General features: G+C 41.4%; 1 protein-coding gene across 1 annotated transcript in view; it reads left to right on the top strand.

The window, feature by feature from the left end:
* The window catches only part of CCDC38 (coiled-coil domain containing 38), a gene marked incomplete at both ends in the record, with an annotated part of 36,823 nt that overhangs the window by 14,352 nt on the left and 4,929 nt on the right, over positions 1-17,542 (top strand). Inside the window, 7 exons of the mRNA XM_081310855.1 lie at positions 2,526-2,689; positions 2,798-2,878; positions 5,609-5,754; positions 7,795-7,915; positions 13,306-13,375; positions 15,192-15,343; positions 16,412-16,547. Coding sequence (XP_081166981.1) covers positions 2,526-2,689; positions 2,798-2,878; positions 5,609-5,754; positions 7,795-7,915; positions 13,306-13,375; positions 15,192-15,343; positions 16,412-16,547 — 870 coding nt within the window. The remainder of the gene's footprint in view (positions 1-2,525; positions 2,690-2,797; positions 2,879-5,608; positions 5,755-7,794; positions 7,916-13,305; positions 13,376-15,191; positions 15,344-16,411; positions 16,548-17,542) is intronic.

Here is a 17,542-nt window from a genome sequence, read left to right as displayed (position 1 = left end):
GTCTATCAATGAGTCACGTCTACCTCATGAAGCCCCAGTGAAAACTCTGGACACTGAAGCTCAGTTGAGCTTCCCTCACCAGCAACACTGTGTCTCTGTGCAGCTGCCGAGTGGGTAACACATCCTTTCCAGGGAGAGGGAATCCAGGAACCTTTGCAGTTAGAACCTCCCAGACCCTACCCGATGGGCCTCTACCTGTAGCTGACTCTAATCTGTGTTATTTCCTTGTTATAAACAGAACCCATGAGTTTTGTGAATTCCTCTGGAAAATTCCAGGACAGAGGTTGTTTTGAGGAACTCCTTGAACTTGCAGTTGGTGGGGGCAATCTCGGGGTATGCCCTTGAAATTTGGAAGTCCGACTACCTCTGGGTCACTTATAATAATTTTCAAAAGCCAGATTGGTTTCATGGTTTCTTTCTTTCTTTCTTTCTTTCTTCCATCTTTTCTTTATTCCTTTTTCTGTTTGTGGCAGAATTGGGAGCTGAAATACCCATCTAAAAGACGTGTGAATGTTAACGTATCTTGAATGTAATCTGATGGGCAACTTTATGGCAATAAATTTGAGAACATGGATGAAACAGACAGATTCCTTAAAAGATGCACACTACCAAAGCTTACTCCACAGGAAAGAAATAAACTGAGTTCTTTTATGTCCTTTAAAGAACCTGAATTTGTAGGTAAAGATATTTTCCACAGGCTTTTCAAACCCAACATTTTCAAAGCTTTGCTCCTACGATCATCTTCCCACCCTGGCAACCTCATCTCATGTTCTCTACTCAGTAGACATCCATTCCATTTTTCCAGTTGCTCAGGCCCAAACGCTGTGGTTCTCCTTGACTCTTCTCACAAACCACATCTTTGTTCAAGATCTAACCACAATTAGACTCTTCCACCACCACTGTAGTCCCAGCCACCACTAAGTCTGCATAGATTGTTGTTATAGCTTCTGAACACTGGCCCACTCCTACTTTTGCTTCCTACAGTCTCTTCTCCCTGGTAGGAGGATCATGCCCCTTGTGGCTCATACCTGGAATGCCCTGATGGGTTCCTGCCTCTCTCTGAGCTTGCTCCCACCACTGACCTCTTGCTGGCACCCTCCAGCCACAGTGGTCTACTTGCTGCTCCTGAGATGCACCTTGCCTCAAGGCCTCTCCATTGGGGGCTCTTCCTTCTAGGGAGGCCATTTTTCCCTCAGATACCCTTTCTATGCCCTTGCCCTCTATATCAACTCCATTCTCCTATATCAACTCGTCCCTCTTAGAATAGACATTCCACTAAAGCCATTGTATCTATTTTGTTCACCACTCAATTGTACCACATAAAACAGTTCTGGCACACAATAGGCAGGCACTCTATAAATCCTTGAAGAGTAAATTAATGGATGAAATCTTTTTGTTATAAACTTGGAGGGTCTTATTATTGGTTGTGACTTCCCAAAATTAACTCATTTCTTTCTTTTTTCTTTTTTTTTTTTTTTTTTTTTTTTGGTACTGGGGATTGAACCCAGGGGTGCTTAACACTGAGCCACATTCCCATCCCTTTTTTATATATTTTATTAGAGACAGGGTCTCACTGAGTTGCTAAGTGCCTCACTAGATTGCTAAGTCTGGCTTTGAACTCGAGATCCTCCTGCCTCAGCCTTCTGAGCCACTGAGATTATAAGCGTGTGCCACCGTTCCTGACAAATTAATTCATTTCTGTATTTGAAGTTCGTGTATATTATCACATATGTGGCTTTGTTTTATAATCTATTTTTCATGTATGGATTAGAAACCCAAGTGTATTATTATATTCTGTACCAAAAAAAAAGTAGATGTCAAATCGTACTTGGGGAATCCAAGCAGGCCCCTTGGGTCTGGTTAAACAGCATGGAGAAAGGCATGTCTGGCACGGTGGGGTTGACAGTGCTTCCCCCCAAGTTCCTTCCTATTGGTGGAGAAGCTGGTAGCCTTGTGGATTCAGACAGACCAGTTTCCTGATGTCCAGTAAGAATTGGAGGATAAAATGCTAAGAATAATAGATGGCACTGCTCTTTGGAGAGATAGGCAGCTATTTTTGATTTATGGTGCATAGCTATTTTGGCACATTACAGTCCTTTCATAAAAGTGAAAAGAATTTGGGGGCTGGGGATGTGGCTCAAGCGGTAGCGCGCTCGCCTGGCATGTGTGCGGCCCAGGTTCGATCCTCAGCACCACATACAAATAAAGATGCTGTGTCCGCTGAAAACTGAAAAATAAATATTTAAAAAAAAATTTTTTTAAGTGAAAATAATTTCTCTCCCTGTGACAGTTCCTCAAAGTTCATGGCTTTGAATTTGTAATCCTCCGGCCTAAGCTTCCTGACCTGCTGGGATTACCCTTCATGAGATAAAAGCTCTTGTCCCAAGATTTGGGCACAATATTACTTCTAATACAAATGCTCACTTACTGTATAACTTATCCCCCCCTTTATCGTGAGACTGTCGAAATGTATTTGAAATGTGTGCTAATGTTCTTGACAAACTTTCTGTTTTCCATATTCCTAGTATTCTCTGTCAGCCAAAAGAAGCACAATTAATAAGTTTGAAAAACACATAGCAACGAGGGAAAGACAACTTAGAACGGCAGAAATAAAGCTCGAGCATGACGCAATGGCCTTTGAAGAGTTCCTTCGAGAAAATGATCAGAGATCTGTAGATGCTCTTAAAATGTTAGTGTCTTCACTCTGGCCAAATACCTCTCCCCACTTTGTTTGTCTTAGTTTCTCAAAAATACAGCACGACCCCAAACAAACCAACAACTCTCTGTTACTTTTCAGTGCAGCACAAGAAACTATAAACAAACTTCAAATGACAGCAGAGCTAAAGAAAGCCAGCATGGAGGTACAGGCCGTGAAGAGGTGAGGGCAGGCTCCAACTTCTCATTATCCAATTCCCACCTCCCACTGGGACCTGCTCATGTCTGGCTAGGACCTGAGTGGGAGCAACCCTTGTCTGCTGATGATGTTATAAGTGTGAACATGTTTAAAATCAGTAACCTGTCTCTGCCTGGGCATCAGTACTTGGCCACTCTCTGAAAAGGTTCTCTAACTTGTAGACACAGAAATAAAGAAATTAGTTGAAAAGAAGTAAACCGATGTTAGAAGTAAACAATAAATCATCTTCTAAGTGCCCTTTCTTTTAGTCATCTTAGAACATATTTCCCAACATTTTAATACCTCCAAAATTAGGATTCATTTTACAATTGCCCTACAATTATAATTGGTAGTATTTTTTTTATATTTGTACTTTTTTTTTGAGTACTGAGGATTAAACTCAGGGCACTTGGCCACTGAGCCACATCCTCAGTCCTATTTAGTGTTTTATTTAGAGACAGGGTCTCACTGAGTTGCTTAGCACCTTGCTGTTGCTGAGGCTGGCTTTGAACTTGCAATCCTCCTGTCTCAGCCTCCCAGGCCACTGTGTATACTTATTCCTAGTAGAATCTAGTATTGCTGTTAAAAATCAAGATCTGTAATAAAGAAAAAAAAAAACTACAGGAGCAGGAGTTGGGATTAATTAATATTATTGCACAGTCCACTTTTTAATTTTTTTTCTTTTTAGTTATACATGACTGTAGAATGTATTTTGACATATTATACATATTTTTTTTTTTTTGGTATCAGGGATTGAACCCACCAATGCTTTACTATTGAACCACATCCCCAGCCTATTTTATTTTTATTTTTTATTTTGAGACAGGATCTTGCTAAGCTGCTCAGGGGCTCACTAAATTACTGAGGCTGACTTTGAATTTGTAATCCTCCTGCCTAAGCCTCCTAAACTGCTGGGATTACCCATCTACTACTCTTTCTTGGAATCTACTACTCTTTCTTTGTATGTTTCCTTGTATAGTAGAAGAAACTTGCTTGAACTAATTTTAAACATCAAAAAAATATTTCTGTCACCATCCTGGGACACTAATTTCACGATCCAGGAGACACTATGGTTTGAGAATCAAGTAACACTAAAACTTGTTTTTTTTTTCTTTTTCTTTTTTAAACAATTTTTTTTAGTTGTAGATGGACACAATACCTTTATTTTATTTGTTATTTCTATGTGGTGCTGAGGATCGAACCCAGTGTCTCATGCATGCCAGGCAAGTGCTCTACCCCTGAGCTACAACCCCGGCCCCTGTTTTTTTCTTTTTCATAACTGGATGTTCCTATCTCCTCTGAGACCTCATCCTAGACTTGTAACATCCTAGAAGTTCTTGGGAGGAGGGCAATAACTATTTAAAGTGCCTCAAATGAAATGGATGGTAGCTTCTTTGAGACCAAGTGAACAACAAAATATGTGTTTCAAACACATTCTTGTTGCAACAGCCTCTTCTGTTTTAGGAACCTAAAGTTGAAGGTGCTCCAAGATGGAGAATTCCCTTCCCTCCTTCACCCTGCAGAGTAATTAGAAAATTCTGCACATTTCAAGGATGTTTGTAGAAGCAGAGCAGCAGCCGCTATGTTTGCATTTATGTAAATGGCCACCCAGTGACACTCTCCAAACACTCTGCCAAAGCACTTTCTTATTGCTTCTGTGTCTCTTCATTCTAGAAAGGTGCACAAGATCATGGAGACAAGCTTGGGACAGAGCCAGGGATGCAGGTCCTCTTCTCTTTTTGGGCAAGATGGCCTGAGGAGGTCTTCCACCAAGCTGGGCTGGGACATGTTTACAATTGTTTACGTGTCAGCCAGTTTCCACACTGTGTTCTTTTTGGCACATCTGGGAGGATTTCTATCCAAAGAGTGGTCAAGGAAAGGGATCCCATCATCTTCCAACTGCTGAAACATAAGCCAGACATTTGCTCATCCTTGAATACCACTCTCACACCAGAGTTGAAGGATGTTTCTCTCTGACAGATAAAGAATGGAAGTTAAGGATATTGATAAGATGCAATATCAATAAGGGTGCCCCTCGGGGTCTGAATAAGGAAGATGCAAAAAGATTCTCTCTTTTCACGCAGGCTGTCCTTCCTTATTTTAAGTATTTTCTGCTTGTCCCACGTTGGTGTAAAGCAATGTGAAGCTTGAGCTTGCAGTTCAGGTGTCTAGGTATTGTTGGGCATTGGAGTCAGACAGACCTAGGTTTGAGCACTAGATGACTTTGCAAGTCATCCATTTCTCCTTTAGAAAGTTGGTGATAATAATACCTACCCTTAAGAACTTACTGGAGGGTGAAATTTTTGTCTGTAGTGCATCCCATGAGTTGCCTCTTAAAGTGTAAATACACTTTCTTTCCCTTATGTAAGTGCCATTTTGTTGTTGTTGTTGTTGTTAGCTTCTGTCTAAAACTTAATATAGTAAGTAGAGTGTTTCCCAAGTGTTTTACAACAGAGAAAAATTGTTTCCCACAACAGAGAAAAATTGTCATCAGCTTAGAGAGAATCTCTGGGCACATTCCATTCAGGTGACATTCCCACCAGTTTCTTTCTTCTCGTATCTTATTGAAGTTTATATTTTTATGGCCATGTGTACAGTTTTTGACAAGTACATTATTAGCTACATAATCAAGATAATTAATTTTATGAAATATTTTTAATGTATATGCTTTGACCCAGATACACATAACCATATCTTTGTTTTCTTTTGAGTTAGTGAAATAGCAAAAACAGAATTCCTCCTTAGAGAGTACATGAAATACGGATTCTTTCTACTGAAATTGTCTCCAAAACAGTGGCAAATTCAGCAAGCCCTAAAAAGTTCATCAAAAAATAATATCATCATTCCAAAATCAATAAAAAGTAAGTTACTTTTTTTTTTTTTTTTGGTACCAGGGATTGAACCCAGAGGCACCTAACCACTGAGCCATATCCCCAGCCCTTTTTGTATTTTATTTCGAGACAAGGTCTTGCTGAGTTGCTTAAGGCCTTGCTAAGTTGTTGAGACTGGCTCTGAACTTCAAATCCTCTTGCTTCCGCCTCCCAAGCCACTGGGATTACAGGTGTGTGCCACCGCACCTGTCACATATTCTTATTTTAATTAAGTCAGTATTTTTTATTCTAAAATATTCTGCTTCAATATTTGTGTTTGTTTAAATAGTTGGGATTTTAGAAACAAAATCTGGACAAGGATTCCCATTATCTTTGTTACTATATATTGTTAATTTATTATCCAGGAGACACTATGGTTTGAGAATCAAGTAACACTAAAACTTGGGTTTTTTTTTCCTTTTTTTAAAAAATATTTTTTTTTAGTTGTAGAGGAAACAGGTTAATTTCAGATATAAAGCAATAAAAATAGATACATGGAAAAAAGAGAAAATATATTATTTGCAGATGATATGATAACATAGAAAACCTCCCCAAATTTTTCAAAAACTGTTTATGACTAAAGAATTCTATAAAGTAGGTGAATATAAAGTCAATTACACATATTATTCTAAATAGACTAACTTGAATGATTAGAAACTATACAAGAAAATTGTATCCAAGAAAGCAACTATAAATTTAATGTGTGTGACCTGGAGATTTGATAAATAGAAAACTATGTCATATTTTTGGACAGCAAGACAAATATTCTAGAGTCATAGATTTTCCTGAAACAAATGTATACATTTCATGGAATTATAATTAAAATGTTACCAGAGATTTAACTCAGGGAGTTAGGTTTGGGGGCGGGGAGAGCTTTGCACAATAATTCTGAGGTTCATCTAGAAAAAAAAAAGTTTTGAGTTAAGAAGATAAGGAAGCCAGAAGAAGTGGTGCATGCCTGTAATCCCAGTGACTCGGGAGCCTGAGGCAGGAGGATGGCAATTTCAAGTTTAACCTGGGCAATTTAGCGAGACCCTGTCTCAAATAAAAAGGGATGTATTTCAGTGGTAAAGTGCCCCTGGGTCCCCCCAGTACACAGTGGGGTGGGGGTGGGGGGACCATGATGGGAGGGGTTTACCAATCCTTTAAAACATAGCCACAGAGTCAGTGATTGAATAGCATGCGGTTAGTATTAGGAGGTCAGCTTCAACGGCCCAGAAATAGACCCCATAATATAGAGGAATTTAATAGCTGATCAAAGTGGAACCACTAATCCCAATGGAAGACTTGCACTTCCAGCAACATTAGAGTAACCAGGACCAGACTTACCCTCCCACCTGAAAAAAGGTTTCAGAAACTGGAAAAACAATAGAAATCAGCGTTTTCAGACACTGGCTATCAAGCAGCAAAGCAGGGTGCTCCCTGTGTGGCCATCCAGGTGGCCACACAAGGAAGGGGGTGGGGGTCAGCTGGAGCAAAACTACACACCAGGGAGAGCTCCTTGTGCTGAGAACTGATTGTTAAACACCTCCCAGCACTGGAGCCCGCTCTACTCAGTTCCCAAGTCCCTCACTGCGCCAAGTGTGAGTAAGTGAGATGGTTTGTGTAGTGCTGAGCCAGGTGATGATGCGGAGTTAAAGCTTTGACCAAGACAGACGACAAACAGAAAAGAAAATGGAGAATTATTTGCGTTCAACAGCTTGAGATGTAACCCTTTAGACTTGTCATCTCAATAGAGGGTGCTCAGAGCCCTGTGGGTCTCTCTGTCCAGAGGTGTCTATTAGCTAACCCTGGGATTTCAGGGTTTATAGACTGACATTGGAAATGGCGATCTCCTAGTGTCCCAAAGGTCTGTTCTCACCCCTTTTTCTACTCCAGAGACCAGCCCTTACCATTTGCAGAATATGTGTCACCATATAATATTTCTGTCCCTGGAAATTTTGACAATAACTGTACCTTCACACTGAGACAAAGCTCTCATTCACGGAAATGTCTCTCCCCTTCTTCCTCCTTTTTACTTTGCATATCTAGAATCCTCCATCAGTTCCAGTAAAAGAGACAGCTTTGATATGGAGACGATGACTTCAGATGACTATTCTATGGGAAGAGGGAGCCTAGGTAAAAGTCAAGATGTGCGACTTCACTCCCCAAAGTAAAAACCAGAGAATGTGTCCCCCTCGAAATGGAAAGTGGAGGGTGTTGTCTCCATCACCCCTTATCCTTTCATTACTTCAGGAGTTCTGTTATATCTGAGGTTATCACAAAACTCAGAAAGGTGCCCAAGTGAACCATTCACCCCCTGCCTGAACCCCACGCGAGGTCTTCCTAGGTGGGCCCCCTCATTCCTCTGGTGCAGGTCTGCCTTTTGATAATAATAGGCCCCTTCCCGGGGCACAGAAAACCAAGCTGGTTGCAACCAAGTGACTTCCTTTGGCCAGTGACTTGGGGGAAGTCACTCAATGCTACCATGTCATAGTTATCTCCAAGAACTCTTTCAGTCCCCTTCTGGGGAAGGGTCCTCTCTCCTTACTCCACCATAGCTGCAGGCCAGAAATTTGGCTCCAAGGTTTTAAGATTGTTTAACATGGTGGCCAACATTTGAGAATCAGCAGATACAATGAAAACATCTGGATTTCTAGATTCTCTCAAAAACCACAAGTCCAGAGTCAAGTTGGGAAATTCCCCATGACAGGGGTTCTCCCACTCGGGAGGCCCTAGTCCCCACCAGACCCTCTTCCCTCCGGTACCCGCCCCTGTGGTTGTGTGATCCCTCAATACTGTCTCTTGCTGGCTCCTTTTCTCCTTTATACTGGTCCCAACCAGCAGGTATGTTTAGTGGTCAGGGTAAAGTCGATTTGCCTGCCCAGAAATGACCCTGGTTTGAGCCGGATACCTTGTGCATTCAGTCTGCTGATTGGAAAAGGCAATTCTTTTGGCTCAGGAGGCCAGTTTGCACCTACATTATTTAAGACATGTTACTTTGCCTGTTGGGGAATCTGGAGTAAGGCGTTGGGGTCGGGGAGAAGTAGGTGATGGTATCAATGTTCTCCGCCCTTTGAGATCTTGACTATCAATGTCACTAAGTTTAAATAACACCACTTAACAGTTTTAATATTTTTAGTAATATATGTTCAGGTATTACCTTAAAAGCGAAGACGTTAATTTATAATGGTGGTAGGATCCTTCTGCCACTCCCCCGACCCACCATTTTTTTATTCTTTCCTTTACTCACCATGGAGGCAAAAACTTTTTAAGACCTGACAAGAAGATGAATGTGACAAAATGGGGCAAAAGTCCCAACGTGTGACATACTTTAAAGACATTTAGGAGAGTCTTTATAGGGAAGGTCACATTTGAACTGGATTTTGAAGAATGAATAGGAGCTTGCCAGGTGGGAAAAGAGAGGCCTTTCATGACTTCAAGGGAGAATAGCAGGAAGAGTGACTAAGGGGCAGAGAGATTTGGGGCTAGTGAATGAAGAGACTCAAGACACATTTTGGCCACTTCTTAATTTGAAACCAGAGTTGGGCCCAAACCTTGATATGGGGGAACAAGTGTGCACAGGTGCCTTGTCTGTGACTGTGGGGAAGGGTGTCCCTCCACAGGATATTACGAAGCACACATCACTTTTATATAAAACTAGAAGCATGATGAACATTTCATAATTTCTGTGGCTTTCTGTAGTTGTACCCTACTTCTGGCAACCCACTCCCCCTCCATCCCAGCCCCTGTGCCTTTGATTTAATACTTAGGCTTGGAGCCCCATTTCAGTAGAATAAAAGAGCTCCATTTTCTATATGATGATCATTCTGATAATAAAATCATGTGTTTTTTTTTTAAAAAAAAGAAGTAACAGGCATATCTGTGCAGAAAACGGAGACCTTCCACCAAGTGAAAAAACTCATTTCTAATTGCATGTTATTTCTTTTCCCTCGACCACCAACGGCACGGACTTCACCTAACCATTCTGGACAGGAAAGCCACGCAAGAAGTCCACCCTCAACTCAGAACCTAGGAAATCACCCTGGACAAAGTACAGTACCTACTTGATGAACTCTCTTGGAAACGGGGCATTGTTTTTGAAAATAACCTTTTAGCCTTCCCTCAACATAGAGACCATGTATGATATATTTATTGAGCGACCTGGGGCCCCAACAGTAAATAAAAGACAATCTAGTTCCCATCTAGGGAGGAGAACAGACCAGAACTTGATTGTCACTCACGGGGCATGTGACAGTGCCACTGGACAGGGAGGCAGAGTGCCACAGGCATGCCAAGGGAGCACTGGAGCAGAGGACAGGTGAAACGCTGGGGCAGGGGCAGGGGCAGTGAGTGAGTGCCCTCCAGAATGGCAGCAGCTAAACTGAGTCCCTGAGAGGAGGAAGAGGAGTTGATGAAGTCAAGCTCCCGGAGGGCAGGCCTTTCCAGCCCAGGTGACAGAATGGCTGAGCCCCAGGGTGAAAGGCAGAGAGAGTGGAGGGGTAGATGGGCACCGCACCATGAGCAGCGGGGATGCCATCCTAAGGAGTCGGCCTTTGTCCCAAGGGCCCAGGGGAGCCACTGAGAGTTTGAAGCAAGAGTGTGGCACAGATTCAACCAGCTTTGCGTTTTAGAGAGATGGATGTGGTGGTATCATGGAGAATGAAATGGTGGGGGCAGAGATAGAGGTAGCAGGGCCAGTGGGAAGCCTGTTGTCACAATTCAGATAAGAGAAGATGGGCTGTCTAAGCCAGACATGGCAGTGGGAATGAAGGACAGGCTGGGACAGACATTGGCAGGACTCTGAGAGGTGCCTAGAGATTGAAGAAGTGTGTGGAAGAGAATGACTAAGGATAACTCCAGGTTTCCAGCATGGTCACTGGACACACGGCCTGCATTCAGTGATACTGGGAGCACAGGAGGAGCCGCAGGCCTGGAGAGGGGGAGGAGGGTGGGATTTTTGAATGTGTTGGTTCTAGCTCCTTTGGGGACAGTCAGGTGGATATTGATGTCCAATTGGAGGACAGACATTGAAGACGGAGCTCAAGAAAAAGACATTGAGATGAGGGAGTCGTTAGAGCATTAGCAATAGTTGGATCCATGACAGAGAATGAGGTCACCCCTGATGTGTTCACTAAGAGGGGAAGAAAGCTGAGGAGCAACAGATGTTTATTTATGTAGGAGAGGAACCCCGAAAGGCCACAAGCTTCTGAGAAGTGAGAAGAGATTGATTAGAAAGTGGTGTTCCAGGAAAAAAAAAAAAAAGGAGAAGTGGACAGTCTATGGAATGGTTTTGCCAAGGACATTTCCCAAATAGTCATCTTACTACCATGGACCATCCTCTGTTTCCTCACACCTCTCAAAGGACGGCTCCAGGGCTGGGGCTGCGGCTCAGTGGCAGAGCACTTGCCTAGCATGTGTGAGGTGCTGGGTTCAATCCTTAGTGCCACATGAAAATAAACAAATAAAATAGAGGTGTGCTGTCCATCTACAACTACCAAAAGACGGGAGGAGGGGCAGTTCCAGGTGGGTTTGCTGTCCCAATTTTCTTTGCAGCATGAGCAAAGCACATTATTAATTTTTTTCCTATCCCATCCTTCAATCATTTTCTTTCTGTGGGCTGCCTCCATGATTCTGGGCTCCCACACTACAGATGTCAGGGGTCTCTTCTCGTGTCTGTTGGCTCCCACGGCTCTTTCTGCCCTTGCTTCACTCATTTCATTCTTACACGTTCCCTAAGCTGCTGCCCTGCACTCATCTATGTTCTTTTCCCACCACCACAGCTTCCACCAGATGTGAGCTACCTAGATCTCAGCCACCTGACCCCCTCCCCAATCCTGTCGCGTTGGTATTCCTGTCATTTTCAATTCATTTTTCTTGGAGGATTTTTTCCCCTTTTCCAAATCACATAATTATTCTCTAAGGATGTATCTCGCTGCCCATCCCCCTAACCAGTACTTCTCACCCTGATCAGAAGAAATATATATTTTGGTGGGGTTATTAGGGATTGAACCCAGGGGTGCTTAACCACTGAGCCACATCCCCAGGCCTTTCTATTTTTCATTTTAAAAAGTTTTTATTTATTGCTTTCTGTTATACATGACAGCAGAATGTATTTTGACTTATCATACATACATGGCATATAACTTCCCATTCTTATGGTTGTACACGATGTGGAGCTACCCTGGTCATGTATTTATATATGAATATAGGAAAGTTAGGTCTGATTCATTCTACTGTCTTTTCCATTCCCATCTTCTCTCTCTTTCTCTCATTCCCTCCCCCTCCAATCTGGTGAACATCCACCTCCCCACCCCACACCCCACCCTGTTTATTTTCAGTCCTCATTCGCATACCAAAGAGAACATTCGGCCTTTGGTTTTTGGGGATTGGCTTATTTCACTTGGCATGATAGTCTTCAATTCCATTTATTAAGTGGCAAATGCCATAATTTCAATCTTCTTTATGGCTGAGTAATATTTCATTGTGTATATGTACCACTTACTTTTTATTTTTGAGACAGTGTCTCACTAATTTGCTTAGGGCTTTGCTAAATTGCTGAAGCTGGTCTACAACTTGCAATCCTATTGCTCAGCCTTCTGAGTCCCTGAGATTATAGGCAAGTGCCACCATACCTGGTGATCAGAAAATATTTTAAAAAGTAAAATCTGCTCTTCAAGCAGAGTGAAGGGATGGGTAAGAGAAGACAATGCAGAATGAATTCTTTAAAAGTCATGTTATGTTCATCAACAAATACACCCCAGGGGATTTCACCTTTATGCATAAATAAAAAGAAGCAAATATAAATAAATAGATGAGCAAAAAGAAATCTAGTGGAGAAAGAAGGACAGAGGAGTGAAGAGAGGACAGGGGAAGAAAAGGGGGAAATCATGAAATGAAATGGAATTCCATGCATGTAGGAGTTTATTGGGATGAACCCAACTACTACATATCACTATAAAGCTCTATTTTTTTAAAAAAAAATCTGCTCTTAAAAAGATATTGTCTTTGGGCTACTCAACATAACTGTGATACAAGTTTTGAGTACCAGAGCACACGTTTCAAAACTATATTTCAAAATCCTCTGTTGGTCCTATTGGATATAACAGAACAGATCTGGCAATGTAGGTGGTCATGTGTTTCTTTTTTAGAAGTTACTTCATAGATGCAACTCAAATAATTGGTACCCTATAGTACAGGGCCTCCCTGAATTTGTGAGCCTGACTGAGACTGAGTCTAATGTTCTTTGCATACTCCTAGAATCCACTGATTCCTGCAATAATCAGTTCCCTCGAAGGCTAAAGAGGGGGCTGGGGTTGTGGCTCTGCGGTAGGCACTTGCCTTGCATGTGTGAAGCACTGGGTTTGATCCTCAGCACCACATAAATAAATAAAATAAAGGTATAGTGTTATGTACAACTTTTTTAAAAAAGGCTAAACAGGCTATTGAAAAGAACTATGTTACAGTTAGGTTTCAAAGACAATTGAGAAATGAAAGCAAAGCCGTTGATAAAAAAAAAAATGGCTCAGAAATCAGACATTGTCTTCTTTTTATCTTTGGCAGCCGGCCTGACAGTATCAGCTCCGAAGACAGTCTGGAGTTCTTTCTAGATGAAGACATTGACTTGGATCTGGTAACAGATGACATTTCTTGATTTATGGGTCATGTCTTGTAAAACATATAGACGCCCATTTCTTCTTTTGGAATTAGAATTTTCTATTCCATACATTTTCCAGAAGGAAGTAGAATGTTGAAACCATTCTTCAATTGAATATATGGTCTATCCTTGACATTAGACCATCTATGAGAAATAAAATGTGCATCAGAAGGTATGCACCAGGCCCTGGGTTCAATCCCCAGCACCACAAAAAAAAAAAAAAAAAAAAAAAAAAAGGAAGAAGAAGGTAATAATTTAGGGGGAGATATATAATTTACAACCTTTCTGTGAAACAGATTCTTTCTGATCATTTATCATTTTATTCGGGCTTCAGCTATATTGGGTAGCTAAACCACAAAACAAATAGGCTTTCAACAAAATACTTCTGCAAAATTGATTTTGAGCTTACTTCATCAAAAATAGAACCACAGGGGCTGGGGATGTGGCTCAAGAGGTAGCGCGCTCGCCTGGCATGCGTGCGGGCCCGGGTTCGATCCCCAGCACCACATACCAACAAAGATGTTGTGTCCGCGGAGAACTAAAAAAATAAATATTAAAAAAAAAAATAGAACCACAGAAACTCAAAAGGAATTAAAATAAAAATCACCATTCTTTGTTATACCTAACACACACCCCCTGTCCTCCTTTCTGTGTTGGAGGTGGGTACCAGGGATTGAATCCAAGGGTGCACTTAACCACTGAACCACATCCCCAGCCCTTTTCATTTTTTTGTTTTGAGACAGGCTCTCCTTAAGTTGCTCAGGCCTCACTAAGTTACTGAGGCTGACTTTGAACCCGCAATCCTCCATCAGTTTTAAAAACTGTGTTTAAAAACACATGACATGGAATTTAGCATCTGGACCCCTTTAAAGTGCACAGTCCTGTCGTGCTAGCTACATGTGCATTGTACAACAAACCTCTAGAACTTTTTCATCTTGCAGAACTTAAACTCCAAACCCATTGAACCGCCTCCCTTTCCACTCTCCCCCAACCCCTGGCAACCATCATTCTTTCTGAGAGATTGGCTGCTTTAGATACCTCATATAAGTGGAATTCCATAGTGTTTGTTGTTCTGTGACTGGCCTATTTCACTTAGCATAATGTCCCCAACATTCATCCATGTTGTAGCGTAGGACAGGCTTTCCCTCTTTTTAAAGGATGAATAATTTTCCTTTGTATATATATACATTTCCCTTGTCCATTCATCCATCCATGGGCATATCCACCTCTTAGCTGTTGTAAATAATGTTAAACGTGGATGTGCAGATATCCAAGTCATCTGTGTAAAAAAAGTAATATATATATATATACTTATTCTTTAAAAAAGTAATATTTACTTAAAGTAATATATACTTAATCCTAAAATTTTGGAAAATATAAAACAATTATAATGTGGGAAGAAAGTGACCTTCACTTAGCCTCCTATTTGCTCTCTTCTATTCCTTCTCCCTTGCCTGGCCTTGGCCTCCTCTTCCACTACATCCCTCCTTCTTTTTTTCCTTGACCCTCCTCCTCTCTCCCTTTCCCTAATGGCTCTCATCTCTCCCACAACACCCAAATGTCCTCTTCCTGAGACCCAGCTCTCACTTGGAGATAACATGAGGCACCTACTATTCTCTACCCGTGTCTCCCTCACAATCAGAACAGTCGCCACAGTTTGGCTCCCAACTGTCCCCTAGAGGCCCTGTGTTGAGGACTGGTCCCCGGCCTGTGGAGTAGTGGGGTGTGGTGGGGCCGGGGAGAGGGGGCCACTTTTGTAAGTGAATTCTATTATCTGTTGCTGCTTGGTCAGGAGCCAGAGCTTTATTTCAAGGAACCGGAAGAGTTACTTCAAGTCCTCACAGAACTGGAAGAGCAGAATCTTACTTTGGTCCAATATTCCCAAGATGTAGATGAAAATCTTGAAGATGTAAAAAAAAGAGAAAAAGTCATACATGATAAGGTGTAAGTCATTCAAAACAAGTAGGTTTAAATTTCTGTTAAAATTTCTGACCAGAGGCTTCATGCGGGCTGGTCCTCACGGCTCCTTGGATTTAGGCTGGATTATTCATAGTAGTTCACCTTGTGGGCATAAATAGCAGAAGCTGTTTACACAGAGCAGACTGGCTTTTGCAAAATTTTGTCCCTACTTCCTTTCACTTGTCAAAGTACTTTTCCTTCTAATAATAAAAATAGTTTAGGACACCAAAAACAATTAAAATGGTACCAGCTGTCTTATTTTTGCCCAGTATAGTTTTCACCTTATCATCTGACGAGCCATCATTTCCTTAATCAAATCATGTTTTGGATGCTAATCAATGCATTTTCTCTGGCTGAGATTCAACATCATTTAATAATAATTTAATATTTAATATTGTATCATTTCATAGTATGTGATCAATATGTCAGGGCTGTTCTAGAGGGATTTATGTCAGAAGAGGGAGATAGATGTAATAACTCACAAAATTCTTTCCTACCCTAAATTTTTATATTATTATGGTTTTGAAAAAGAGCTTCAGGTCAGAGAGAATAGACCTTTATATCTACCTATTATAAAATTATGTAGAACCTTCTTGGAACAGTTTTCTGGGCCTTAAGATGATAATCTTTTTAAATGACAGGTCACACTGCAGTTAGCTTCAGAACAAATGCATTTGTTCAGAAGTAAGAAGCTAAGAACAGGTGAGCCAGGGGTTGCTCTTCCCATGTCTCCCCAGCTGTGCTGAAGGTCTCAGGTTTGAAGACACTTGCACAGCAGGTGACACCGCAGCTTGGGCTCTGCCACCCTCTATTTGTAGGACCAGAGGAAAACCACAAATGTAGGTGAGGGGGAGAAAATGCCTTTCTGGAAGGCAGCATTTAAATGAGCATTTCTTTTCCTCCTTGAACCTTGCTGTGTGTACTTCAGCAAAGTCTTCAGTTTGCTTGCTAGGCACAGGATATTGACACGATTCAGAATAAGTGTCAAAACTCCTGTTGGTTATCTCACCAACCCGCAAGTTACAGACCAGGCTCTTTCTTCTTTTGCAATAGAAATAGCAACATTGACTTCCTGGTGGAGCACAAGGAAATGCTTAAGGCTAACTGTGTGAGAGAAGAGGAAAAAGCAGCAGAATTGGAACTGAGGTCCAGGCTCTTTAGTTTTGGAGAATTTAATTCGGAAGCTCAGGTAATCGTTCTTACACTATGGTAATTTTATTTTGTAATTATCTTGCCAGTATATGATAGCCAATTTACTAGGTAGGAATCATTCCAATTGGCATTGAATTTCCCTTAAAACATTGCTCTAATTATTACAAAATATGACATCGAGGTTTTCCCTATAGATAACATTTCTTTATGTCAGAGCATATACGTAACAAAGTAGTTCACTGCCCATGATCATTTTGGTGGCAATTCAAGGAGCAAATGTATCTAATAGAGGAATAGAAAATTGGCCCAACACTGAGCCTGTAACAGAATTCAGCCTCTCTGGTGTTGAATAGAAAAGCTCATCATCACAGCACATCATCACAGCACCTGTGACACATACTCATATACACTTATGTATTGATAGGTTCATCTCTCCTAACTGGCTGCAAGTCCTCAAGGGTCCTCTTATTATCCTTAGCTCAGTTCCGTGTCCCCATAAAGTCAATGCTCAATAAATGTCTGTGGAATGAGTGATTCCATCAGTTTTGAGACCCACAGCAAATTCCATCTCAAGGCCCTAAGCAACTTAATGAGACCATGTATCAAAATAAAAAATAAAAAGGGCTGAGGATGTAGCTCTGTGGTAAAGTGCTTGCCTAGTATGTGCAGCCCTGGGTTCAATCCCCAGTACCACAAACATAAACAAAGTTTCTTTCCAGCTGAAACAGGTATAAGCAGCACACCTAATTTTGATATTCATAAGTTAAAGTTACTTTGAAGCTATAACTGTAAAATGAATATTTTATTCTTTCAAAACTGCCAAATTAACTGTGCTCAAGCCACTAACATTTTTTCCTTGATTCAACATAACATTTAAAAGTGCATAAATCATTAGTGTGCTTTCCAAGGAACCTCCTGTCCCCCAATCCCCAATGTCCTCCTCCAAGGTACTCTGTGCTGGGCCTGCCATCTGGTGGCAGTTCCAGGAATCTGGCTTACATGTCATTTTTGTCACCCGTTGGCATTTCTGCC

The sequence above is a fragment of the Spermophilus citellus genome (genome assembly GCF_964194105.1).
Source record: "Spermophilus citellus genome assembly, chromosome: 10".
Lineage (NCBI taxonomy): Eukaryota > Metazoa > Chordata > Mammalia > Rodentia > Sciuridae > Spermophilus > Spermophilus citellus.
Note: the sequence above shows the minus strand (reverse complement) of the source record. Positions and strands in the feature narration are given on the sequence as shown.